We start from the raw sequence: 27,802 nt of genomic DNA, 5'->3' as shown, positions 1-27,802 counted from the left end.
ATCTTTGAAATACAATTCAAAAAGATGTATTTAGCAGTGGTTCCCAACCTTTTTTCTCCCAAAGCCTTTTCAGATGAGCTCAAGCATCTACACTCATTTAAACTGGATGTTATTTAACACTGAATTTGATATACCCTAAAAGTGGAAATACATTACATTATTATTATTTTCCTACAATGGAATTGGCAGAAGCTGGACATTACAATAGGCAATGTTTTCCTTTATTTATAGCCGTTTCAACTGTTTTACTTTTACTTTGTAAGTTAACGTAGTGAGCTAACTCATTCTGCTCCTTTTCAGATACATATTTCAATAATTTATCCATTAGCTTAAGCCAACTCTATCGTTATTCTTAGTTAGCAATTTCAATCATGGATTAATTACTTTTAGCCAGTTTACCATCTATTATATTGCATCCATGCATTGCTATTTCTACCGTTTATCAAGTACTTTTGAGTAATTTTATCAGTCACTCTTAGGCAGTTATTTTTAGGATTTATCAATTACTTTGAACTATTTTGACTTCCCTGCTAGTTTGCTAATTGGATTTTATGCTCTGTGCAAGACTTGGCTTTACGTGTTACACTTGGCTCAGGTTTGTGGGAGGAGTCTGTAGACTACTGGCCTGTCTGGTTGTAAATACTAAAGGGCAGCCAGACTCACACCAACTTGTAATCCTGTTTGTGAGGTCATTTGTCTTCTTAACATACCAGTAAATATGCAGGTACATTTTTCATTCAAATCTCTTTATTTTTTCAAATTAACTGAGCTACTTCACCATCTCACCATGTTGTTCCAGCGACTGTAGACTTTTGTTTTGTATATTCCAAAATTGAGAATCTTAACTGAAGTTTAGGACTTCGGTGTTTGAGTTAGTGGCACCACCTCTTTCAAGACTGAATGTAGTCTCTCTGTTTAATGGTGGAAAACACTTCATCCTGAGGCCCCATGAGGCATTGGTGGAGACAAATAGCATATCAAGCACTACACTTGAGGTTTACCTTTTTTCCTGAAGGCATATGAAACGGTTGCTTTTTCAATAGGAAGACAATAAGAAAGTTATCTTTGCAAGTTATGCTGTGAGTCACTCCCGGGTCAGTTAAATTTTTCTTGCCATTGTGTTTCTCATCTTTTCTGAGCCCGGCCTACGTCACTTATCTATCGTCAGAACATCTTGTAACCCAAGCTTCATTGAAAACCCCAGTCAGACTCAACATCAATAGCACAAAAAAGCAGATATTACATTTTGGAAAGGGATTTACTGAAAAACAGCCACAGATTCTGTTACAAGGACTTTTATTATGAAATATCTATTACTCCATGTTACTAACTGTACAGGATTAAAAAAAGGATAAAAAATACAAACAGCTCAGTGTAGAGCAGTTTCAGTTTTTTTTGCAGCCATACGTCCATTTGAGGTAATGTATAACCCATCATATATATATAGTAGTGGAAAATACGTGTGTAAACCACAAAACATCCACAGTACATGTTAGTGTGAACATGTGTTTCAATATACATGTTCAACTCTAAAGGAAGGCTTAGAAATGATGATGAAGATATGATCCTTCGTCTATAATCTATACAGATGTCCTAAACAATGTTTATGTACAAGTCAAGTAAAATTTCACTGCAGTGTGATGCTAAATCGAAGACAAAAACTAAATAGTGCAACTTATATTACATTTCGTCTCATTACATTTTCATTTCTGTTGGAGAAACCTACACAATGGAACACTGTATTTTAGGTTTTGAGAAAACATTTTGAAAAGATCACTGCGGTTAGAAAAGGGTGTTCATAAAAGCAAAACGATGCGATTCAAACACAATGTTGCTTTACATTCGTTTGGCCACTCGTTTTAACTGTTGGGACGTTTTATAAAAAAAGGACTTGGATTTCTGAGGGTCAAGAAGATTCCCTTCAGAAACGCTCCTCACAACTCTCCGAGGCTTGTTCTCCTCTGAACCTGGGCACAGACACCAAAGTAAGCAAGGATTAGTAGCAAGAATGAACACAACTACACAAAGTGAAACAATTAAAAAATACCACTCTGATCCAATCATAACGCAGAAACAGTTTGGAGTCGTGAGAGACAAAATATTTCTGGTTGCAACTCACCACAGTGAAAAAAAACAAATCACATTCGGGTTTGTTAGAATGAACATTGCAAAATATCCGGTCCGTTTCTTTTAGCTGCGTTTGTCGGTGTTGTCACTTACCAGCAAAACGACACACTCTGAGAGGCCTGCGGACCACTGAGGGGTCCTTCTTTATGCGCTTTGGTGCAGAGACACTCTGCGTTAACTCTTCCTGGATGCTGGTACAGTGAATAAAATAGACAGGGACAATTATAAAAAGTAACCAGTCACAACATTAACAACTGGATTCCTTCATAATAATAATAATAATACTACTCAGAACTGGCTATGAATTTAGTTATTTTGGGGACAGTTTGACCACCTTTAGTCCGGCTGCAAGCAATTATACATATGTTGAAGCAGAGTGTTTAATCCGCTGCTGGTACAAAATGACATGAATATAGGAGGGAAAAGGCAGAGGCTCATTACCAGTTAACTCTACGCTTCCCTTGCGCAGCAGACGTCATGTCCATGTAGGTCCGGTGGGTTCGTCTCAAGTCTGGTACAGATGAGATCGGTTGTCTACAGAGCAGAGGTTCACGTTATTATCACATCTTTGGACTTCACATAAGGAACATTTCCCTTTGTATTCAAAATCATTACAGCTTTTAACATATCATTTTGCTTGTGTTGTATTGCAAAAGCGATGTGTACACAAATCTTAACTTTTGATATTTGATGTTTTGTTTTAATGCACTTGCATTCAGGAATTGGGATATGCAAATGTTGTGGTCTGTCAGATAAATTTGCGGCATTTTCTTTTCTCATGGCACCTGCAGTTACAAAATGTGGAGATGAATGTTGCGAGTTCCTGTTTTAGTTTTGATAAATACAAGATCACATCACAAATACAACAGAAGATCCAGTATATTTGACATCTTTTAACCCCATGTAATCAGTTTGCGGCTCAAAATCCCCTAGCAGGTCCGTACATGCCGATGTGAGGTTTAAAAGGTGTTTAATACCGGGCCACATGCCGGGGGCAGCATTTCCACTCTACTACTGGGTCCATACAATGTAAATAAATCTACAGCCATCAATCACTGAATACTCAAAATTCAACCAAACTGCGGAAGCTCTGAGAGCCGATAACACTGCTCTCTGCATCCGCCTATAGCTCACGTTAGGCATCTTTGTGCAACTCCCACGCCCCCGGAGCTGGAGTTTGCCCTGGCTGAATTTGAGCTAACTGCTAACTGGGGGGGGGGGGGGGGGGGGTCTCTGCCGCACGCTCTACTCCCTGCGAAGTAGCATCACAGAGGCGGGGAGGACGAGGCGTTTTTCCGTTTCTGCCACTTTGGATTCAATCTAATAAATAATCCATCAAAACACACACGAACCATGGATGTATAGAGGAGCTGCAGGAATGAACCCTAAAACACGGAAATGAGTTCGCATTTCTGCACTTCCGGTTCCCTCGTCTGAATTAATAACAGTTTTTTGGCGATACACCTGAAATAAGGTCTCTGGTTAACACAAGCTTAAGAGATTTAAACGTTTCTTTTTCCTACAACATAAAATACGTCAAAGCGTAAATATCCCACTCGTACGTTCTGAAGCTTTTACTTGTCTTGAAAGAGGTGGTTGGCCAAATAAATGAGAATGAATGTAAAACTTTTTCTCCCTCTAGTGTCCCTGTCCACTAAACCTTGCATGAACCCAGCCCAGAGAACGGCCACTCAGAAATCCCTTATGTACCGTTGCCAGAGAAGAACTAATGCACAAAGTTTCCTAAATTTGCCTTCATCGTTCACGCAGTTAGAACTGTACCGACAAATATTTACAAAAAAGGTAAAGCTTTTTCTTGCTAACCAAATGGAATAGTTTTCCTTTGAGATTTGACCTGTCTGTTGCAGGACAACTTAGTAGCCAAGTGCTAAGTGCTCTCATGAAGTCTGAATTAGCCCCGATCTTTAGTAGGAGCGGAAAAACAACTCCTCTTGATATAGTAGGATTGCGGGGCAGCACAAATGTTGCCAAGCAACTGCTATTTCCTTGATTGAGGTGATGCATTTAGATTTTTAGGCTTGTTAGTAACATAAACTAATACACGGTTAATGTGTTGATGTGGGGGCTCATCTGCTTGGAGCATTATTCACTGACACAAACCCTGTCTGATGCTGTGGCTCAAAATGTTTCCTATTCTGTTTGCCCACTTCTTAGCTGACTTAAGCCTCTTGGTCCAATGTTCCAGTCTGGAAACTTGCGGCTGGTGAGAATTTGTAGACTGTTTGCACTCCAGTCTTTGTCTTGTTTTGAATAAGGTTTGGGGGATTTATCACTTCTGAATGGTTTAGTTGCGTCTTTTACAAAGAATCCTTCAATTGCCATGAAACTTTCAGTGGGCAGCCAGGGGGACATGTTTCAGATTGTTTTTAAACATTTTATGGAGCTGTTCGTTCCCTCTGAACCCATGACTGTTTTTATAAAGACTTTTTTTCTTAATGCAATTTTCTGTTTACTGCAACTAGGCTTGCTTAAAAATTTGATAATTTATGCTTTCGGGGAGTAATGATTAATTCATAATGTGTGGTACAAGAACTGTCCGGGTTTAAAAAGGCATGAACGCTCGACAGACTTTGAATTATCATGCTTCTTTTTTTTTTAAGTTAACACATTTTAACAAGATAAGCATGGGTGACATAAGGAGTGTTTTTTTCATCTGTACCAATTTCGTTAGAAACACCAATAAAAAGAAGAGGGGATGTCCCCGACGTTTTAAACTTAACAAGAGAGAGTTAATGACATTCATTGTTTGTGTTTGATATTCTTGTTAAAAGCTTCAAAACAGATCTTCCAAAGATTTTCCCACATTTAAAGACGCAATCTGGCGGATTTTCATATAAATAAATACCTGTAAAGTCATGATCTATCGCCAAATAATGTAAAACAATGGTAGTTGAGCCTCTAGCCAACAGATGAAAGTATTGGGATATTTGCAGTATTACAAACTGGGTGTCTGTGGTGACATACCCAGAAAAAAGATTGCGCAATAGTTTTTTCTCTATTATATACACATAAAAAAATGCAACTGTGCACACAATTCTAAAAACTTGAAACTCATGTATCAGCAAAAATATCCTTACTGCTAAAGCACAATCCAACAATTCTAAATGAACCAGGACAGAAATCTTGAGGACTGCCACTCAAACTTGTGTCTCTTATTCTCTTGTCCGGACAAGAACTCTAGCTGCTCGGCTATTGTCTATTGATGGCTTGTCAAGACATTACATAATATCAGATCAAATCAACCTTTGATGCATGGGACATCCAGGTGATCAGGAGTGAGAAAAAGATAAGAAGTACAAGATAAACTGAGAAATACAAAGACATATGTGTGAGATCAGATTGCTATTAACCGTCTCAGAATTGAGACATAATTAATGGCATATGTATATCATAGAGGTTAATTGTAATCATGCTAATAATGCTACCTGGTGTTAACAAGGGGGGCAGCGAAAAAACGCTCCCTGACTGTCACTCCATTGCTGATTAAAGCATGTTCAGATAAATAGTTTGATGAACAGGAGGCGAGAAAATGTGACAAATGGTTTCGATACATCATGGCAGCTGCTGCATATTTACTTCTGCACTTGACTTATAAAAATGAACGTCCACAGATCGATTGTGATGATCCGTTTTGGATTCTGCCGGTACAGCAGTATTTTTTGTTGTTTCCTACATTTTTCTTACAAATCTTCCTGTTTAGAGAAGTGAGCACTGCTGTAGCAGAACATTTTGGAGGGACCACAGGAGTGCAGTAGGCGGTATGTGGGTGTATTGATGCATTCGTTTACGACTACTTTAATGTGTTAATCGGCTTCACCATATGGACTGCCAACAGAACCAATATACTGCATGTGTAGAGTCAAGAGAACTGTAGCCCACATTACAAGCCAGCCTGAAAATTGATTTGTTATGTTATCTAATTGACTTTCAGAGGAAAGAAAATATCTTCTGAAATCATGTGAAGTGTATCTAAATTACCATATACACTGTCAAACATCCTCATGTCAAAAGAAAAGTTTTGGATATTTTCTCACTTTTTAGTAGGAATCCGGTTCCCGTCATTGGCCTCGGGAGGATGGAGCAGTTGGCTGGAACCCGAGAAGTCCGTAGACGTTGATGCTGGACAGGGACTGCCACTGCTAATTACAATAGTTGCATTACTTGCAGTTTGTTCATCATTGTCCAGAACTTCAAATGTCACGTTGGGATCCATGGCGCTGGAGGAGCAAGCAGTCTTTTGTGAAGGTTCTGGTGTGCACTGGAGTGGGAACATGCCCTCCTCAAACACTCGGGCCTTGGCAACGGTCCGGGGGCTTTGCTGTGGCAGTGACGCAGACAAATTTCTCCGAATTGGCATTCTGGGACGTGGTTCCAGTTTCATATCCGTCTTTTTTCCTTCACCTAAAAACAAAAATGTATAGGAATTAAACAAAACAGCAATAACATTTATTCACACTAACCGACAATGCACCTAAATCCATGCAACCCAATTAACAACCTATGAAAGAAGAACATAGTCATAAAGGGAGTTTAAAGAAAGCTGCTGCGCACTTTGACAGGGTAACGGCCCTGGAAACAACTTTTTACTATTAGTGAGGTGGTCCAACAGAACCACAACATCTTCTTCCGACGCCAGAACAGTTTTGGTTATTTCACATTAGAGACTTCTTTATTCCTGTTTTTTCTGTACTCTTCCCGCTGGTTTGAAGCACAAGGGGTCATGACACATACGATCATACACCGGTCAGGGTTCAGCAATATCTGAATCAAAACCCGATGGAAGTTGTGGGTTCTTTGCATAAGTCCGGCACTTCAATCAAATCTGATCAAAACACACCCACATTGAGATTTTGATGTTTTTACAAACTTTAACTTTGTTAGTCGAGAATGTTTCATTTTATAGAAACATACTTGAGATGTGAGAATTTACAGGGGCTTTAACAAGTTACTGTTTAAGCACAACTTGTTTCATATGTATAACAGAATTATAAGGTTCCATATCAAAAAACTAACATTTGAACATTACAGATGAGAATCAAATTGAACGGAGAACTCGACAGTAGATTGAAAGGGGAACGTCGCAAGTAATCTGCTTTGTGTATCCCGTATTCACTTTCTTTTATAAAATATTACCTCTGCAAACTAATGTGTGCATCCAGTGTTTATGGGTCCAAATGTTGTGTGTTTGTGCTTCCTGGTCAGAACATCACATGACATAGGACGTGGTATGGCAGCAACGTCACCATGCTACTTTGTGACTAAAATGCCTGCTGAGGGAACGATCAGCTCTGCAACTGACATCGTTTCAAGACGTCATTACAGGCGCCAGCATCTGTAACAAGCCATCTTTGAAGTACATCAATGCATTGTTACAGCTAAGGGCTTTGAAAGTGAAAGCAAATCAAACCCCTTTAAAAAGTAAGCATGGCAACACTAAACGCACCCCTCCCAAAACGATGCCGTCCCCCATACTAAATCAGTAATAAGCACTGAAGTGCCAGCCTTAGGCTAAACAGTGCAAATTAAAAAATGTCCCAACAGAGAAATGCGATGGATCATTCCCTTAAGTTGCATCAGAATGTGATCCGGAGATATTATGCATGGCACAAGGCATTTAAACATTATAGTGCCCTCCTTGCACATATAAACTTTACAATGTCAGAATGGAGCCGTGACATGCATTATTATCCAAAAAAAAAAAAAAAAAAAAAAAAAAAAAGCACTGCTTTTTATAAATAGACATGAACTCGAGGGTTTTACCTGCTAACAGCCTTGGATGTTCTTTTTCAAACCGAGAAAAACATGGTGCTCAAACACACGACTCTGAACTCTTTCAACTCTACTTTTGAAAGGAGAAAATGTAGGCGCTGCTGCTGTAGATTGAAAATAAAACAATGTATACATACTCTTTTGTTCATATATTATAGGGTGCTCAGTTTGCTGCTCCCATGACGTTAAAACGTAGCATTGCAATGAGTACAAGGGACCAATATAATCCTGATGAATGTGCCCTTAAGCAGTGTGCTAATATTAGCTAGCAGTTCTGTGTAAACCAACTGCATTACTAGGAGTCAACACAGCAAATCTTTTTTTGGTTAGAGTTTCTATTTTTTTTTTTTACTTAAAACATCAAATGTCCCGTCAGTCACTCTAACCTCTCTGCACCAAATTGTCCCCCATAAAATCAAGGGCATGATCAATGCTGTTAGCAGGCTTCAATGTTTTTACTTTTTAAATTGTATAAGCTGTATCAACATGTATTTTGTAAGTTAGCCAAGCTACAAGATGAGACTGCATTGCAAGGTGGCACCTTTTTGTTATTTGAAAAGCTAGCGAGGATGGCGCCTGGCTATTTGCTGTTCAAAAAGACAAACAGAATTATGAGTTTATTGATCAGTTATTGATTTAGCTTTAGCCAACTGTGGATGTCAACCACGCATACTGTAGCGAGATAACAGTCGAGTACTGACAGACAGACAACTTTTGCAGATAGTGCACAATATTTGGAATCCACTGACAAATAGCATAGAGGTTGGTTGAATTTGCCTTAATTAGTGGTAATTATTGCAAGAAAGCCGATTCCCAACAGGGCTGATGTTTGTCAAGCTAGTTAGCACAGTTAAATACCTTTAGATCAATGTTGAAATCAAAATATATGTGTAACCCCAACTATAATGAACCTTGTGGTTTATTCAGCATTACTAATCTTAAACACTAAAACAGGATTGCCACGGTAAATATACCAACATTGTCTAGCTTCATTTAAAAACAACAGCAACAAACACTTGCACAAGTTGCAGAGCAGAATGAGGTTAAATCTCGGTGTCTGCATCACATTATGCTCATGGCATTTCCTGCTGGCGTGTAGTGGGGGCTAGGGAGGGGGCTAAAAAGGAAAAATGCCAGCACATAAAGGAAGTGAGAGCACTAAATGCAAAGGTGAATGACTGACTTAGACATTACCTCAAATATCAAAATGCAATATTTAGCAAATGTGAGTCAGACCTCAGACAGCACACCGAGTGAGGAGATGATGACAAATAGCCCTTTTCTGTAGCAGAGGAGTTGTCCCTAGCAGTAAATGGCAGCAGAGTTCCTTCAATCACATATTTTTGGCTTGTAGGGGATTAATACATGCATGAGTTGCTATTTCTGGTAGAGGCTGCGCTGAATTAGGGTCGCCTGGTTGCTGCTGCCTGTTTTTTATAGTGCGCCTTTTCTGGTTGGTGGAGCAGGGGAGTTTACGTCTGTTGACGTTTTTTCCTGCCCTGCTGTGGATCTGCATTTTCATGAATGAAGCTCAAGAGGGATTGGGAGGGTTAGATGCTAGACAGACAGAGAAAAACATTTCAGGGTAGGAGGGAAAGAAAGGTAGAATGGAGGAAAAATCCAGACTAACGGACGCTTGAAGCAAAAGGGACAGCAAAAATGTAAGGAGGAAAAAATAGATACGAGAAGTGAGAGGTTGAGGATTGAATGGAAATATAAAAAGAACAGCAGAAAGGAGGCAGTGGGAGGTAGCTGAATGAAAAATCATGAAGCTATTAATAAATGCATGTGTGGACACATTTTAAATCAACACTGTTCCTTCCAAGTGATTACTTCTGTGTGATTTGCTATTATTAAGCAGTGCTCAAAGAGTTAATGCTCTTTCAAAACCTCAACCCTCTCTAAAACCAAGGAAATTTGATTGGCTTTGCAAACTGCAGGGTGGAGCTATTTCTCATAACATGCTGCAGTGACTCCCATTAAGAGCTGAGGAAGCAGTAAGGGACTGCCAAACAGCATCAGGATAAGATCAGAGCAGTTTGTCTGGATGCTATGTAAAAATATTAATCATCGAAACATCCGTGTCATTTCAGATGTATATCATTTTGAATTTTGTCAATAATTGACCACATAGAACAGCTGATAATGCAGCACTACACATATGAAGCTGAACCTATTGTATATAAGTGTGTGTATATACTACATGCATGAGTGGTAGCTCTGACATTAAGATGGACACGGTGCTTTAAAAAAAGAAGAAAAAAAAGAAGAAAAAGTGTGAGCCAGAGAATAGAAGAACAGAGTTATGATTGAAACAGTAGATATATGATCGGAATTATGGGAACATAGTGATGCAAAAGGCTATAAAAATTACACTTATTGTACTTATGATAAAGCCTACAAAAGGCATGGCTTGCATGTATGTTGTGTTAATATAATTCATTACTTCTTAAAGGTGCTGCTGTGTGTATGATGTAGACATTATGGACATAATGTCCGGTATATTGAGCTATATTACTACTCAGCTGTGTCAACTACTGCAGAAGGTACATTTTAATAGTTACTTTAGGTATCTTAAGTTGCTAGCATGAGGAAAGTTGCAGATTATATCATTTTGATGTCCTAAGCTTACCCTAGTGATACCATTAGAGTGTGGAGGTGTTGACACGCGTGGAAAGATGGCGATAGATGTTTTGGCAAAGAAAAAAGTTAAAATATGAGGAAATTACAATGAATGACCAAATGGGGAGGAAAAAACAACTATAGAGCAACTGGCTTGACATGGAGAGAAGGGTCGGACAGACAGGCAAAACAGATTTTTTTATAATAACTTGCAAGGAGGTTTAATAGCAGTGGTGACAAACTCCCTCGTGCTTTCATGTTTCATTTCCATTCACGGAACTCTGGTCATCTGGCAAGAGAATTTTCTTCAAAAGTTAAATTTCCCACAATAGCTTTCAGTGAAATGTAGACCACCTGCAGTAAATATCATTACAGCCAATTTGAACTGCAATATTTCACAAAGGTTTTTGTGTTACATTTCCCAAAAGGTTCCATGTGTACAGTTTTCCCTCTATAAAACTGGTTGTGAGTATTCACATCGTTTCATTATTCATGTTTTGGCCAAGACAGAATGTCTGCAGCACAGCTATAAATCAAATTATATTACATGTCTGACTTTTATTGTTTATTTTACTACTCCCAACAAGTACTTTTACTTAAACTGCTAAAAACATGTTCGGCAAATAAAAAGCTACACGGCAAGTGGAAATTTAGGCTAACCCAAAACAATTGAGCATTTATATGGCACATTAAAAAACAACTTTATGGCGTGTGTGTTCCGCTTTAATAAAATGTAGCATCATCTCTTAAAAGTGTGTTTGGGCAAGTGTGATGGATTGAGTGAAAGCTGACAAGGAGAGAAGTGAATGATTGAGGGGGAGGGGGGATTAACAGGCATGCAGGGGTTTTAGATTAATGACTACAGTATGTTAGCATGACGGGGGAGAGAGGAGAGCAGCGTTACCTTTGGGCGATGGAGCAGCATTGCACAGTGATGTTCTTTTCGTACGGCCCTCTGCACCTGAGAATTCAAAAATCATAAAGAGGTTCAAGGAGAAGCAACATCAACACATCATCACAATTACAACAACAACTCCTGCAAGCCCGAAGTGGTTTTCTTTAATTAAAAATGTTACTTTGTTACTAAATGTCTGAAAAGTGCTCGCTTACTTTTATTTCTTGGATTGGAGTTTTAAAGTCAGTCAAAAGAATGCACTGAAAATGTTATGAAATGTTGCTTTCTGACAACAATATGAAGCACTACCAAGGTGAAACACCTTCCAACACTATGACTACACACATTTCATTGTGTCTACTGGCTATTGTTTTTCTAAAAAGATTCAATCTGGCTATTGTACAATGTTCAAGAAAAACTCACACAAAATCCCACGCATGATGCAGAGTGCAATGTGGCCCAGACATGAAGTCAGAAGAAACAGCTGTCATTTATAATGAATTGCCCAAAGTTCAAGTCAACCTGGAGTGTTTTGGGTCAACCACGTTTTAAATCATTCAAACTTCATTCCATGATCCACAGGAGGCCGACACTAATATCTTTATTCAGGACATGTCATTCTTTGTTCTACTGACAATAAGTTTAGTTGGAATTCCAAAAAGACAGTTTCAAAGAAGTACTGAATGTATTACAATTTGAATCGTGCCAGCAGTGGAACTGAGGGACAGGTGCAGAGTTTAATGTCTCACAAATGATAGACATTATCATAGTAATTGATTGTTGTGAGCCAGCGTTGGCTCATTCTCCACTGTCTGTCATGTCTTATATGTCATGAGGGCCTGGTGCAGCAGCTGCTAGGTCATACTGAGATGACTGTTAAAACAGGGATGGTGTAATATGGGCCTCATTGAACTACCTTACAGGACACCTGACTAATATATCTAACACTTTCTTCCATCTAGGTGTCACCTGTGTTTCTAATCTTACATTTTAGGCCTGTCACTTTTCAGAATCATCAAATGAAAAAACAAATCTAAATCATAGCAGAATGACTCACACAGCTGTTTCCACTGTAGATGTTGCCTGGAAGGATGCACCTTTTCATTTTAACTATGTGCAAAATAGTTTTTGCTACTATTATATCATTATTGTCTTAAAGAAAAGCAGCCTGTGCTCAACGGGATACTATTCATGTGCGTTTGAAGTTTCAGTTGTAACCTGCATGTGCTACCGTGGGACGTGACGCTGTGGGGTGGGGCGGTGTTCAGAGCGTTTGCCACAACCTAACTGGGAGCAGACTATTCAAAATAGTCTCGTCCATCTGAACGTTACACGATCCTGAATATAACGTAGCCCTTTCAGATGGCAATGGAATCCGTTTTGTCGAGCTTTGATTGATTGCGTTGCAGTTTGCTTTCAGCTAAAGGAAAATGTTGAAATAACTTTCCATTCCATTTGACTTTTTCTGTAATTTTTCTATTTTTTATCCATGACTGGAAAATTGTTTTTTCAGTCCGTGTGGGAACCCTGATCAAGCCCAAATTTAACTTCAAGTAAACATATTTACATAAATAAGTATCTGCTGAGATTCTGCATGTCAGAGGGATAAATGGCCTGTTTGATATATTTTGGACTATTCTCAGTTAATTTACGTTGGAGCTGTGGTGCATTATCTCAGTTTCTGTTAACATAACATTCAATGGACATTCTCCAAGTAGTTGTCTTCATTATAAGCAATCACCAACTACTGCAACATCTGATGTTTTTGTATTTTCAAGCATTTTGCAGTGAGGTCTTTATGTCTTCATAAAGTAAAAATGGCATCTTCCCATTCAGGCTGTATGGCAGAACATTTTAATAGTGAAATAATTAGTGGATTAATTGATCAAGAGAAAATGAACAGACAATTACATTTTTGAATACATTTATCAAGGAAAATGCCAAACACTGGTTCTAAAATGTGAGGATGTATTGTTTTTCTCTTTTTTTTTAAGAGATCATTATAAATGTAATACTTTGAGTTTTGAGTGCTGGGACTGTGTGATGGGCATTTTTCACTTTTTTATACTTTCTAGACTAACCAACTCATGGATTAATCTAAACTCATAATTGCCATATTAATTGATAATGTAAATACTCATAATTTGCTCTACCATATTTTCCAACCTTCACTAGTTTTGTAATTTTAAATTGAATCCATGTAAAAGTGTGCTCAATGAACAACAGAAGAATGAATGGTAAGAGAATGACGACTTACTGCAGGGGCTACTCTGGTGGTACAGCAGATGTGAGAAAAACAGGACAGGTGCCAACTCGCTGCGGTCCACCTCATTCGTCTCCTGCGACCCCTCTCCGATCCCCACACCTTTCAGCTGCTGCCCCACCCCTTCCTGGTCGGCCCAGACCACGCCTCGCTCCCTCAACACAAGGTGCTCTAGCTCATGGTTCTCCATCTCGTCTGCGGCTGTGACCCGTCCAGCCTCCCGCAACGCAGAGTAGTGCCGACTATAAGCTGGCAACAAGATGTTCACCATTCTGAAATGCAATGGAAAAATATTATTGAGATATTTCTTCCAGGAAAATAAACACGAGTTAGTGAGATGAAGTGCAGTATCTTCAGCTACACTGAATTGGTTCCTAGTATTGTCAACCTACTTCTGCATACGCTTGTTCTCCTGATCCTGCAGGGCGGTTAGCTCGACCATCTGCTTGATATGTTGTTTGAGGTCATTAACCTGCAGCTCCAGTCTGTGGCAATGTAGACTCTTATCTAAAACCTGAACAACACGGATAAATTAGTTCAGAGGGCATAAACGATGAGGCAATAAGCATTCTAACATAGCAGCATATTGAATTAGCACTCTGGTGGGCAGAATTAAAAGAAACAATAGGTGGTTAGAGGTCAAGATGGAGAGAAGATGCAAAGTTCTGTTTTCATCCATGTTTCATCAGAAAAGCTAACTGCTCAGGGTGAGGGAGAGGAGGGGAAAAAAGGAAAGAACTCTGACGTAAAGAAACTACGAAACAACAGCAGAGAGAACATTTGACCGGTGGGTGCGTCATAGTTCTGGGTCAGTTCCTGGAAGAAAGGATAAAGAAGAAAAAAATAACATGGGCATGGTTTTAGGTAACTGGCTGCTGTGTGAGGGATGAGTAAAGGGTATTGATTTATTCTCTTCAGTGATCCACGAGTGAGCCGGAGAAATAAAATGAGCACGGTTCTAATTACTAGGAGAACAGATGGGAAGAAAACAAAGACAGTCACGACACCAGTAGAGACACAGCCTACCTTCCAAAATAAACAAACAAAAAACACCAAGCAATGAGTTTTTAAGGATGTAACCCACATTGTGAAGTTTGTCTTTATGTCCAATCATGCTCGTTTGTCTTTTTACATTAACTCAAAATATTTGATCCTGTCCGCAAGTTATGTCATTATAGTTACTCGCCGTTTGCCTCTACCGATCTATTGTTGATCTAAGTCTGACAAAAATTCATGCACTCCATCAGCGATGTCAAGTGTGGTTGGAATTCATATAAACGTGGTGAGAAGCACTGTGGTTACAGTGTGTTATAATCAAAAGATATAGATTACACTTAACATTTAAGCAATTCTATTTGTTTAAACAAAACAAGTGTGAAATGTCAATATGCTTTAGTCCCAACAAAACGCATATTTGCCAGTCAATCAGTCAGCTGTTTTTCAGCACCAGTAAATGTGAGAGTCAATTAGTTTTACTTACCTCTGAGGTCTGATCATTCGACTTCAGCAGCTTAATCTCATTCTCTACACGATGAAGCAAGCCGTCATTGTCCAGGAAACGTGTTTCTGTCTCTTTCAAACGTTTGAGAATGTGTTGCTGCCGAGTGCGTAAGCTGGCAATCTTCCGCTCGTGCTTACAAGTAGCCTATCAAACGTGACAACAACAACAAGTCATTTAGGTGAAATCATGAATCGTCATTGTTTGTGCTAGCATTAGTAAAACACAGTATTAACTGTGTGGTCTAAATAATAATTATAGCCACTAACAACAATATGTCACCAAGATCCAGTCGAGCAATATTAATGAATCTAAAAATATTAAGCATTTGTTGTTCATTGTTTGAGAAGTTAATGTGAATCAATTTCTTGAAACTTACAACTACTGTAACTTTTTTTAAATCATTTTTTAAATGCAGACCGATGATTCATTCACACTCTCTGGTAAATGCTCCCACAGTTTCGTTTGTATTGGATGACAGTGAACAATTCTGCAAAGTTTTGGTACTAATAATTCACTTTTTATACTCAATGGCATTTACAGCTGGGACTAACACCGGGGCTCAAATGGCAAAGAGGAGCCAGGAGCTGGGGAGCAGTGACCCTGTCTTGTAGTGGTGTAAATGAGAGGCCAAGACAACTATAGAGAACAGAGAAGTGAAACGATGACTCAGCAGCTGATTTTCTGCGGGGATGATGGACTCTGTGGATAGCAGCGTAAGCATCAGCTACCTTCTCAGTCTTTTCCTTGGCACAGAAACATTGGACCTGCAGGTTGTCCTCCTCAGTGTACCGCTGGCGCAGCTCATTCTCCTTCAGTTGTCTCTCCAGATCCAGCTGCTCTTTCCTGATTTGGGCCCGGCCCGAGAAGATTCGCTGCAGAGCTTCTGACACCCTAGAGCGAGAGCGAGAGAGAGAGAGAGAGAGAGAGAGAGAGAGAGAGAGAGAGAGAGAGAGAGAGAGAGAGAGAGAGAGATGTTCAATTGCAAGAAGCTTCGCCTTAAAAAGGGCGGCATTAGAAACTTTAAATGTAAGAAAAGTGATTGTCAAACTTTAGAAAAATTGGTTTCATTAAAACAACAACAAAAAAAAAAAAACAGGTCATTCTAGTCTCATCTTCTTTGCAATTCAAGGAACATGCGATATTATGTAAACAGAAATAGCATCTAGTTAAAGCTCTAGATTATATGAAAAGGTTAACAGCATCATTAGTTACTTGTGGAGAACACCTGTATCGCATATGTAAATATATTTGTGATTCATCTGGTCCAATTTGGTGAATTGACCCCTTAAAACAGATAAAAAGGTACACGTGTGTAGTGTTATGGAATAGATTACAATAGCCTTGATAAACTGTGTCTTTGTGCAGCTGTAAGGCGTTCATTGAACTCTGGTCATTTCTGCGGCTGTAGTGTTGTTTGTTTTGGACTGTATTTTATTGAAAGGTGGGTTTTTTTTGTCCACTTTGATTCAAATACATGGGACAGAATATTAGAAACGCCTCTTAATCCAATCCAATAAAACATCGCCATCATCCCAGGGATTCAAGCAAGATGTGATTAGAAGCTGGTGTGCCACATGTAAGGAGCAAAGTTATATTAATTGCTGTGCCAAAAGCTCTTACAAACCACTAAAGGCCATGAGATATTCAATTGTTTTATAAACACGTCAAAACCATTTTAAATACAGTAATACAGCTAATAATGACAATGTAAAAAAACACCATTTTATTTCATCAAATGCTTACATGACTAATACAAGTATTCTCCATGATGCTGTTAACCGTTTCATATAATCGGGAGCTTCAACTACATGCCAGTTCTGTTCATACTGAGCCAGAAAGATATTCTTAGCTATATGATGTATATATGTATTCTTGGAGCAGAGTTGCGGTGATATCAAGATTGGATGCATGTGGCTGTCTGGTTGAGTTAAAGCAGTAGGAGAGACAGGAGAGGCATGCAGGTAAATAAGACTGGAGAGCTGTCGCTGAAATGTGACTGCACTCTTCAATGTAACTCCGGTGACGTAGGAGACGTCGTGGCCTTGCTAGACTGCTGAATTTTTAATAGCGTGAGAAGCGTGCAGCCTCTATTCAGAGCCTCTCACTGTGCGAGTTGTGAATTCTGATGCCAGTGAATGAAATGTGTGGGAGTGAGACTCATTCAGCTTTTCCATGTCCCCCGCCCCCACCCCAAATACCCCAACAGATGCCACTGTGTGCCTTAAAGATGAATCGATGGGATGTGGTTAATCTGATTTATGTAAAAGAAATCAATTGTGTATAAATTATTTGAATTAAAATACATGTTCTGCACAGCTGTCCCTATCAAATTAAAACTCCACATTTAAACAAAAGATAGTTAAACTAATGTTGATTGTAGAAGCTGTATAAAACACTAGTATTCTTGTATACACAGAGGTACCAACTGTATGTTTGTGGCAGATATAACAAGGAAATTAAGATGCTTTAAGACGCCCTCCCAAATATTAAAACTGTAAATGACAGAGTTTTTCAATCTTGAGCCTTGAGCTGTTTTTTAATCCAAGAAGTGAAATGACTAAATAGCTAGATTGAAGACCAGCAGTACTCAGTCCTATATAATGTTTTTAAATGGGTCACCCTGTTTTAATGAAAGACTAATAACATGTAAGCATAGAAATATCAGCAATTTACATAACACAAATTAGTTTTTAATTTAAAAATAGAATAATGCTTTCTTTACCATGAATTTGTCTTTAAAACTGTATTAATTACAGACACACTTTTTGTCATATTTTGTAGTATCTGGCTGCTCTATGCAGTGTAGGTTAGGGGTGGCTGTGTAAAAAAGTCTTACTGTATAAAAATATTGGTATGTTGCAGAGCTCAAATTCTTACTCAGGTGCTTGTACGGCACTGCAGTTTTAATCCCAAAACAATAAAACTAAAACACATTATAAAAAATAAGAAGAAAGAAATCTTTCTCTGTCTCTGAGGGTCTCTCCATGAAACAGTATTAGTTCCCTTTGAAAGAGGGGCATTCGATTGTTATGAAGATGCACTGTTTTCCAGGAGGTTTAAGTGGCCATTTCGTGGCATAGCATTTCATAGAAGTAAGACAAACAGGTTGTTTAGCAGAAGTCACATTGGATCACCAATTCTGAAAACTTTGTTTTCAATGCACTCTGGGTAGGTCAGCTGTTAAAAACACCACTAATACATTGTGTTGAGAGTGTGTGCGCAAGGCAGCGCAAGCAAATAAATAAACAGCAGCTGGCATTTTCAAATAATGATATCCACACCGACACTGTGAGTTACCGATCAAAGAGTGTAGAGTCGCTCTGGGTAAGAAAAAGTTGCTTTGCTTCTATTTTAGCAACATTTTGCTGGTGCACCTCACCTTGACAGTACTGCTCCTGGTTGAAAACTACATTTGAACTTTGGGATTTTGTTTATAAAAGTAAAGGCAGGCTATCCAAGCACAACCAAATAATTTCCAGCGACAACAGTGTTTTAGTTTCTCTCCATAATTATCAATTTATCATACAGAACATTATAGGTCACCGTAAATATTTGTAGGTGCAGAGAGCATCTCGCACCTCCAAGCCTGAAGTCACTACACTCTGCTAGGAGGAGTTGTTTTAGGGGAGTGACAAAAGTCAGAGATTGGAGAAGAGCAACTGTAAGTAAGCAACTGTTAACTCATATTCTTGCTATAGGGACTTGCTGAGGCAATACAATAGAAGGCTCAATGATGATAAAATGTATGTTTGGAATATTGATTGTATCATAAATGACATAAAAAAATACAAGTCAATTGGAATAGCATATTTGATTGTACGACCTCGTCCATCGTGGCTAATTTCATCTTACACTGCCTGCAATCAGTGTGTGTATTCCAATTACAATGTCTACAATAACAGAGTTAATTACACATAAAGAAACAACCTCCGATATGTCTCGGGTCACAATCTGAATGACAATTATTTACACGCTTACCCTTTGAACTCTGCCTGTTTCTGAGATGAGACCATGTCAGAAGCTCCATGCACCGTGTTCTTCTCATATTCCGTCAGTTTTTTCTTCAGTTGTAGAATCTTTAGAGAACAGAACATTGAAATAGTCAGAATTGAACCACTGATTAGGGCGACTGTTCAAATGAGATTTTCTGTTTTTTCTTCAAGGAAAGTGTTGTTGTTTCATAGTACCTCTTGCCGTTGCTTCTCACATATCACTGCATACTGGCCAATGTGGCTGTCCAGGCTTACAACATTACTTTTCAGCTGAAAGTTAAGGGAAGAGAGAAAAATGTAACGATTAAAGAGGAATTCATACATCTAAAGCTCTAGTATCACATTAGTTATATAACAATTGACACTTTTAAAACAACATAATAACTTTAATACTAACCGAGGACTTAATCTCCTTGGCCCTGTTGGCATACTTCAGTGTGTTGTGGATGTCATCGTATGACTGGGACGAGGGGCTAATATTGGCAATCATAACCGTCCTGCAGTTGCCCCCCAAGGAGTCTTTAAGCAGCCGCGTCAGCTTGCTGTCCCTGTACGGTATATGAGTTTTCTTGCTCTAAAAGAAACAAGAAAAACATAACATTAACCTAAAGAAGTAAGACCATTTTTTGCTGTTTGGGTTTACACAGGTGTACACAAATAAGCAGCTCAGAAAATCAAAATCTATTGAGTTTACTTATATATCAAATGAAAGTTTGAAATGAACAACAACAGGATTGGTGATTTCAATTCAGTTCAGTCAACCATGACACACAAATGTGGGGTGCGCCTTAATATGCATTCTCCATCTGGACAAGCTCAACAAGAGAAGCTTAGTCATATTACACTGTTTGGTGGGGACCAATAAACCTAACGGGTAGCAAAATTCACTATGGAGTGTTCATTTTAGGGTTAAAACGAGGAACAGCCATCCACGGCACTGGTCTGGAGTCTTTCTGCAGCTGGTCTGTGAACACAGCTCACTCTTTAATAATGGCATTAGATAGACTACAGCTGCTTAGGTGAGTCACAATCTCGTGGGTACTGGGATTGCAGAAAGTCACATTAAAGTTAAGTAACAAAGGAGTGTAAAATAATCTCTTTTGGGGTTAGCAGCTGTGCCTGCACTTGTCCCTGGAAAAACACGAAGCCTACATCTGGATTGAAAGACCTTAGTTATAGTTCATGTCAGGTCCAGGGAGTTTCAGGGTAGCCGTGCCAATTTGGAAAATGTCCTTTTTTATAAGAACATAAGAGCAGGCATCCAAACTCATTCTTTCAGCAAAGTAGGTATCTAAAAGTTAACTTCATTGTTTAACTCCATTAGTTTGGTCAATCATGTTGAATCTGTCACAGGTTCAATGTAAAATTACAGGTGAATGGAGGGAGCGGCACTAGTGTGAATGGGAGGTGTAAAACAAGCGTGAAAAACAAGTGCTGGCTTCAAAAGGAACCCAGTGACAAGAGGCTATGTCTGGTGATGCATACAATGTGCTGCTTTGTTCCTTCACCTTCTACTCTCCAGGATCACTCACATTGTTTGTCATCATAACAGACCACATAATACAAAATTCAAGTTCCAATGTCTTTCTGTTACCGGTGTCAAACAACTGCAAGAGCACACAGTAATCTGAACACAGGCTGTAAATGCTACTTCTTAACCAAGGTTAAGAGTAATTCCATAGATAGTTTCACAGATAATCTGTCTCATGTACTACTGTAGGATATTGTGACAGTCAGAGCAAAAATGACAGAAAGTTGTTTTTATTAAAGTTACCAACTGTGGCTTTAACAATACTGCAAGGATGCTGATGTCTGAAAATGTATCCATTTTGGACATAATTTTTTAGAAAGCCCCTTTTTTGTTGGCGGGAAACACTGGCCTTGTGTGGATGGATGGCCAAGATGGAGAGAAAGGATGCAGCGTCAAATGTGTCAGCATTGCTTTGGACATCGCCTACGGCAAACAACTTACAAGAAAAACCTCTGTGCAGCATAGCATGAGGATGACATACTGAACAGCCCAAACAGAAGTAGCGGACATTCTTCTTCACTCAAACGAATGGCATGTCAGCCCAGACACAAGTGGAGACATTCTTTCCCTGTAAACAATGGCCACAACATGAATTCCTTGTCTGCCAACAGTAAACACTGCAGCGCCAATAATCGTGGGGAAGGAGAGGGGATTTGTGGTGGGCATTGTAAGTGGACCAGATCAAACTATGTCCATGACGGCAACACCCAAGGAGGGTGATCAGGGTATAATACTCACTGGACACAGTTTCTAACACAAGAATTAAGTAACCTGTTGAAGAAGGATCACATTTCAACATGGACGCGGTACATTTGCACAGCACTTCCTGAATGCATGTGGCCTGCTTGTGCCTCATCCCTCGAGACTGGTGTGTAAAATGAGAAGACTGCTTAGCAGGTTAATGTATGCAACTGGAATGAAATAATACCCAAATACTCAGTTGACTTGCCACTTCCTAGGCTCTGCGTTTTTTATATGGAGGCTTGTGCTTAACTTCATATAACCATAATAATATAAAGATAATGCAAAATTTCACAGATGATTTGCTGACCATATACAAGCATAAAAACAGTACTAAATACAAAACATTCACTGTAGTTGTGCACTGTCTGTACAAATCTATATGCAATATATTTTTAAATGTGTCGCGACTGTGACAGTCTTTGTCAGATTGTCTGTAAACGTGGAATCAACGTCTGAAGTTGGTGATAGAATGAATAGCTAGTAACGCCACAACCAGAATATACAATTTATCAATAGACACTGAATCTAAAATTCAGCTGTAACTAAACTATATATCAGCAAACAGACTGTGTCTTTGCAATTTTCTTTTGAAGTCTGGAAAGTAATTCATTTGTTTAATGCATTTGAATACCTTTATTGGTTTAAACTGTAGAATCTTGCTCGACTTTACGTGATTTGTAAAGCACTGTGTAACATTATTTCAAAAGTTTTTAAACAAATCATTATTCTAACTTTTGTTAGGCAGTGATTCACAAAGTAGCGTGTCTTTTGTTACCAAGCTAACCAAACACTTTGTTCAGTTTCGACTGTCTGACAGATGCTGCTGTGCACAGCTGTCTTCGCTAACCAGGAGGTGTCTTCTGTGCATCCAAAAGCGTTAGGAAACCAGGCACACAACACTGTTTGAATGTTAACGCCTTTGTGAACAGATCACTAATCTTAACCTCCAGCTGCACTGAGACATCTGACAGACGGGTCCCAGCAAACCGAAAATGTTAAACACTCATATATTAAAAAAAGAGACCACATTATTTTTGCAACACTATGTATGTTATCTAGACTGTATGCAGGGTAATATGAACTCACCTTTGGGTCAGCAAGTGCATTGATAACGTTTCCCAGGGCAAGAAGTGAGCGATTGATGTTAGCACCTTCCCGCAGACGTGCACCTTTGGCGTTGGTGGCGCTGGCTCTCTCTGAGCCGGCCAGATCAATCAGGCTCATCTTGGCAACGCAGACATTAGGATTGAGGCTGGCGGTTTTGTCCTGCTGTCTTAAATATATCTGAAGAAAATAATACAAAACGTTGAATTCAAGACCATCAAGAAACAAACGGTGGCGCAATGTTAGATAAAGTCAGAAAAGTTTAGTTCAGCTTTTGTATTTATGTTTCTTCTTTTGCTCGTTATTGTACTTTTATTATCTTATTCTACATTTTGACATCATGCTACAGCCTAATTGTGCCTTGGGAGTTCAACAACACTGGACTGAAATACCTGAAATACAGCATGGGACCGGGAAGAGGTGGCATTCATGTCAGTGGGGTGCTGTGTCCGGTTGCGATTGCCAGAATCCAAAGCCTGAAGAATGTGCTCTGCAGATTTGGGCTGTATAGGAAAAACAAAGAAAATACATAGATGTAGTGTGACCCAGTAAAGGGCCCCATTTGGAATCCCCACAGCTACAGAACCATGAGGATGCCCAACATTAAATAGAACATGACATTTCTTGTCATCTACTTTTGTACAAACTCTACAGACTTGAAAAATATGATTTTCTAATTAGAAACATGACATTATGTATTGCAAAAGCAACTGAGGGAATCCTTAATGGGTTTTAATAAATAGACTTTGCAATGACACCAGTATTTACCTTTAATAAACACTATGATACCACGGGGGAGTATGTATGATACATTTGCTGCTACTGACCTGATGCAGCGAGAGGCCCTGAACAACCACTCCTTTAGAGCCGTCCTCTCTGACTGCAAGAGGGCCGACATTAGCCAACAAGTCTCTGATTTGTTCATTGTAAACCTGTAAAGAAACAACAAATATAACTGCAAACAGCTGCAATCCCATCAAAACCATCCCAAGAGGTCAGTCAAGACAGAAATGTATGATTTGGTTAAAGGCGTACATCACCCACAAAATGACCATTTGAATATCAATTACTCACCAAGTGTTGCCTTCAATTCTTTTAGAATAAATTAGTTTTTCTCGCATGCCTCCAAAGTGAGTGAAGATGAAAAAACTGAGAAAAATCTTGATGCATTAAAGTAAATAGGATCCGCTTTTAACAACAGCAAAACTATATAAAAAAGCTGTTGACAAACTCTCTCACAAGTCGCGCATTATAAGTTTAACTTATCCAGTTGAATGCTCAGTACTTTCCAAACACATGCATTTACCCTAAAACCTTATTATATGAAACATTTCTGACTCGCCTGGACTTGCACATGAGATTGTTTATGCAGAAGTTTTTTAAATATAAAGGTACTTCAATTCATCTTCGTTCAACGTGGAGGCATGCGAGATAAACAACGAAAAGTTCTGAAATTCTAAAAGAATTGAAGGTAACATGGGGTGAGAAATAGAAACACAAATGGTCATTTTGTGGGTGATGTAAGGCTTTGTAAGGGAAAGGAGTCTAAGTCTGAGAATCCCTTTGACACAAAATAAGAACAGGTTCTGCATTGATACAAAGAAGAAAAAGAACAAAACAAACAAATATTCACCTCAAGATATGAGAAAGCAACAGCAAACTCTTTCTCCTCCTTGGCCTCATCCATGCGTTTGAACAGCTCTGTCATGGTGCGGTACATGACCCCAGGCTCATTTGGTGAGCCTAACATAGTATGCGTCTTGCCTGCTCCAGTAGCACCGTAGGCAAACACTGCAATTGAAAGACAAATTTAAATAAAGTAAAACATTTATATAAGAAACAAAAGCTCATCGCAACAACTATAACATCAAACTTACTTTGGATGGAGCGGATCCACAAATTGTAATGTGAAAAATGTAAGTCAAACATATTATATCTAAAAAATAAAGCCCAGCAGAGCTATGCTTATTGTGAAAAGCCTGAGTGAGGTGACCCTGCAACTGATTCAAAATGATGTTCTAATCAGCCAACATTTAAAAGTGGGCTAACAGTACGTAATACTGTCACAACACCAACTAAAAGACAGGCTTTGAACTCGTTAGCGTTCTGCATCCAGTATAAACTCAGTTGCCAGTTAATGCAGTGTAATACACACATCTTACAATAAATGCTACCTTCATGAGGGTTAGAATACTTCGTTTTTGTTGAAACTGTTTTAGAGAGGAGTTGCTTCGACCGATCATTCTGGAAGCTGTAGTTTGTGGTACCGTTGAATTGTATTGCGGTACACGGAAAGGTGCTTCTATTATTATATCCACCTCATAAATATCAATGAGGTTAGGCTTAATAACAGAAACACCTTTCTGTATAAGTTCAACAGCACCACCAACTACAACCTACAAAATGATGGTCAATTTGAATCAAGAGCTCTTCAACAGAAACGGAGCATTATAACATTCATGACAGGAGGATTCACTGCAGGACTGCTGTATTAGACTACATTAGTTGTAGCTAGGTGTACCTAATAAACAGCCAACAGAGTGAATATTGTTCAGCAGGATCAAGAGATTTCACTGCTCTAGGCATCTTTCAATGGACCAATGATGACTCTCTAAAGCCATATTTGTTTCGGGTCCTGTTTACAGCGGGTACACTAGCTGTCAAAATGTCCCATTTGTGCTGATTTAAAACACGGGTACTGCACACTGTTGTGAGCTAGTGACCAGCAAGTGAACCTTGGAGCAGACAAAGTAAATTAACAGCAGCCAGCAGTTTCAATTAATGATACAGGAGCATGAGTCAGCGAGCCACGTTGAGTAAAAACACGGCTCTTACTTGGTACTGGTGTGGCTCATAACTGCATTTGAACTTCAGTATTTGGTCATGCTGGGGTTGAAGAGAGGCAGTCAAAAATCCAAAAAGTTTACTGCCAAGGCAGATTAGCTCATTTTATTACAGAGCCCCCGATGGGTCAGGGAGGGACTTTTTTTCCATTAAGTACTTTTGATTTAACTCACAATACCTTACAATGAATTATATGTTCCCTTGCTTTAACTTTTGCATTACGTGAGCTACTGTATTCTTGAACTCCTGTGGTTTATTGGGAACACATCAGTCATATCTGATAGAAGCAGCGCAGGCTCAAAACCCTGTGTGCCTTAATGCTTTCTTGGGTAATGTTAATAGAAACAGTGAAGTGTAGTCACAATATAGCTACTATAGCCATATCCATAACACCATTTATAGAACCACATCCACAATAGTCAGGCAGAGCAGTGGTTGTATATAGTCAGTACTCAGCCTCTCGAAAGGAGTATTTAGCAATAAATAGATAATGTAAAGTGGCACTTAATCTCTCCTTTCTGTAGACCAACACGCTATCTGTTCCTATACATCTTTTACATATGAATTTGTTACCTGTGCAGTTAAATCCATTCATCACACCGTCCAACACTCCTTTAGTGGTGCTCTCAAAGATGTCAACTTGCGTCGAGTTCTCACCAAAAACATGGTCAAAAACAAACTTAAGGTCTTTGTTAGCCTTCTTGTTGACATTTCTGTTTCGTCCTCTTTGTGACCCAAAACATGATGTATCCTCTTCCTTGGGGTCAAATATTAGCATGTGGTTGTCAACAACCTGGACCACATTTCGACAGTTTTCACGCTTCTCCCTTTCGCTAACTGGCCTCACTCGAACAACCACCTTTACGTGGCTGCACACGTCACTCGCCATTTTGGTCCTTCTGCAGCGATTGAAGTGTTTCTGCAAAATAAGAAACAAAAAGGTTAACTATATTCTCCACATTCCAAATCAAAATCATCAGTGTCATTTTTACCAATATGCTCAGATAATCATAAAAATAGAAACAGTGGAAATGGACAGAAGACAGCACTTTGAGGGTCAGAGGATAGAAGGTGTGATTGGTGATCATGGGCTATATGAATAAAATTTACCAGACTGAATTAATCTAACAACTAGTTTCACGAGACTCCCTGGAATTTTTGTCTGAGTTTATCCTCAATGGCATTGCAGTTAATAATTGATATGCTTTCAAATCAGAGTGAATACAAAGTGTCATTGTAAAATGTTCTTTTGGTACATGTTGTGCAGAGCATTGTTTCAACATTTTGTGTCAGTACAGGGTAAGATAACATTATTATAGGCTGGTTAAACCATGATGTCCTGTATGAGGGCTGGGAGATGCATTTTAATACAACAGCCCTGCAATAAACTATAATCTAATGAAGGACATAACGTTTAGTTTTGTTGAAAATGTTTTAGCGATTTCTTGATTCAAATTGATGGTAATTTGGAGGCTGTAGTTTTGCTTTATACTGACGTACATTTTGTAATATCAAATAGGATGTAATATTTGGCTCATCTTCCTTGCTATAGCTTTAAATAGGTTTGGCATATGATAAAACATTTTAAATCATGTTGTATAAACACACTGGTTTTAGCCAAGCGTACCAAATAATCTGGTAACTGAGTGTATACATGTGCAAAAGTACTGATATTACTGGCATTATCTTTATGCACCACTGCACAGATAATAACAAGGATTCTCACGCTCCCTTGCTACACATTACAATGAAACTAATGGACGAACGTTATCGTAGCTAAGTGGCAATTATCACCTGGATTAAGACGTAACGTTACATGTACCCGGTACATTGAGACAGGCGTAATAACAATGCATTCATACCTTTCCTATCAGTTAACCTGATGAATGATATGATTACTAACGTTACTCTCAAGCCACAAAAGGTCATGATAGTGTTTTACTGTTGGTCAAGTGCTACTCAGCTACATGTTAGCAACACTGTTTTAATTCCAGCACATTAAAATTCGATAGAATTAAAGCCAACCTGAAAACGTTAACTTGGCACGGGTATGCTAATGCCTGCTAGCTACAATCGCTAACAGCTATAATAGCTAACAGCTCTCGCACAATTTCCAACGGTAATTTAGCATTGTTTTCTTAATGTGGAATTCACCGTGTGCGATTAATTTAGCGTTACTTCTTACCTTATGTCATTAACGGTTATCTTTAATTTCCTGTCACCCGTTTTTTTCTGATTGTATACCAGTAGCTCGTATTGGAAAAATAAATTCGCTAGGGTAACTTGGACATAGCTAGCACGACTAGCGCCAATATTTTCAAAAACAAGCCCTGTTCCTCTGTCGCAGCTGATTGGATGTGAGTTACAGTGACGTCACAGTGACGCGCCG

The 27,802-nt window shown here is 38.9% G+C and overlaps 1 protein-coding gene across 1 annotated transcript; it reads right to left on the bottom strand.

Moving 5' to 3' along the window:
• Nucleotides 1–1,296: 1,296 nt before the first annotated feature.
• Nucleotides 1,297–27,684, bottom strand: kif18a (kinesin family member 18A). Its single transcript, XM_068731123.1, has 18 exons — nucleotides 27,599–27,684; nucleotides 25,987–26,332; nucleotides 24,203–24,360; nucleotides 23,397–23,501; nucleotides 22,962–23,072; nucleotides 22,552–22,749; nucleotides 19,588–19,764; nucleotides 19,386–19,460; nucleotides 19,177–19,274; nucleotides 15,927–16,089; nucleotides 15,178–15,342; nucleotides 14,090–14,211; nucleotides 13,692–13,969; nucleotides 11,444–11,500; nucleotides 6,183–6,549; nucleotides 2,569–2,661; nucleotides 2,221–2,318; nucleotides 1,297–1,967 (listed from the first exon to the last, which is right to left on the bottom strand). The coding sequence occupies exons 2-18, from the start codon at nucleotides 26,300–26,302 to the stop codon at nucleotides 1,837–1,839; spliced, it is 2,712 nt and encodes a 903-aa protein (XP_068587224.1). The 5' UTR covers nucleotides 26,303–26,332; nucleotides 27,599–27,684; the 3' UTR covers nucleotides 1,297–1,836.
• Between the last annotated feature and the right edge of the window lie 118 nt (nucleotides 27,685–27,802).

This window comes from Cebidichthys violaceus, unplaced genomic scaffold, assembly GCF_023349555.1.
Source record: "Cebidichthys violaceus isolate CVI_PGR_0920_01 unplaced genomic scaffold, fCebVio1.0.p SCAF_5, whole genome shotgun sequence".
NCBI classification, from domain to species: domain Eukaryota; kingdom Metazoa; phylum Chordata; class Actinopteri; order Perciformes; family Stichaeidae; genus Cebidichthys; species Cebidichthys violaceus.
Note: the sequence above shows the minus strand (reverse complement) of the source record. Positions and strands in the feature narration are given on the sequence as shown.

What these genes read in the sequence shown, in the direction of transcription:
- kif18a (XM_068731123.1), bottom strand. Translation starts at nt 26,302, where the DNA reads ATGGCGAGTGACGTGTGCAGCCACGTAAAGGTGGTTGTTCGAGTGAGG. An exon ending in AACCGGATTCCTACTAAAAA is followed by an intron (nt 2,662 to 6,182) that starts GTGAGAAAATAT and finishes TCTGCTCTGTAG; the next exon opens with ACAACCGATCTCATCTGTAC. An exon ending in CAGAGTGTGTCGTTTTGCTG is followed by an intron (nt 1,968 to 2,220) that starts GTAAGTGACAAC and finishes GTCTGTGCCCAG; the next exon opens with GTTCAGAGGAGAACAAGCCT.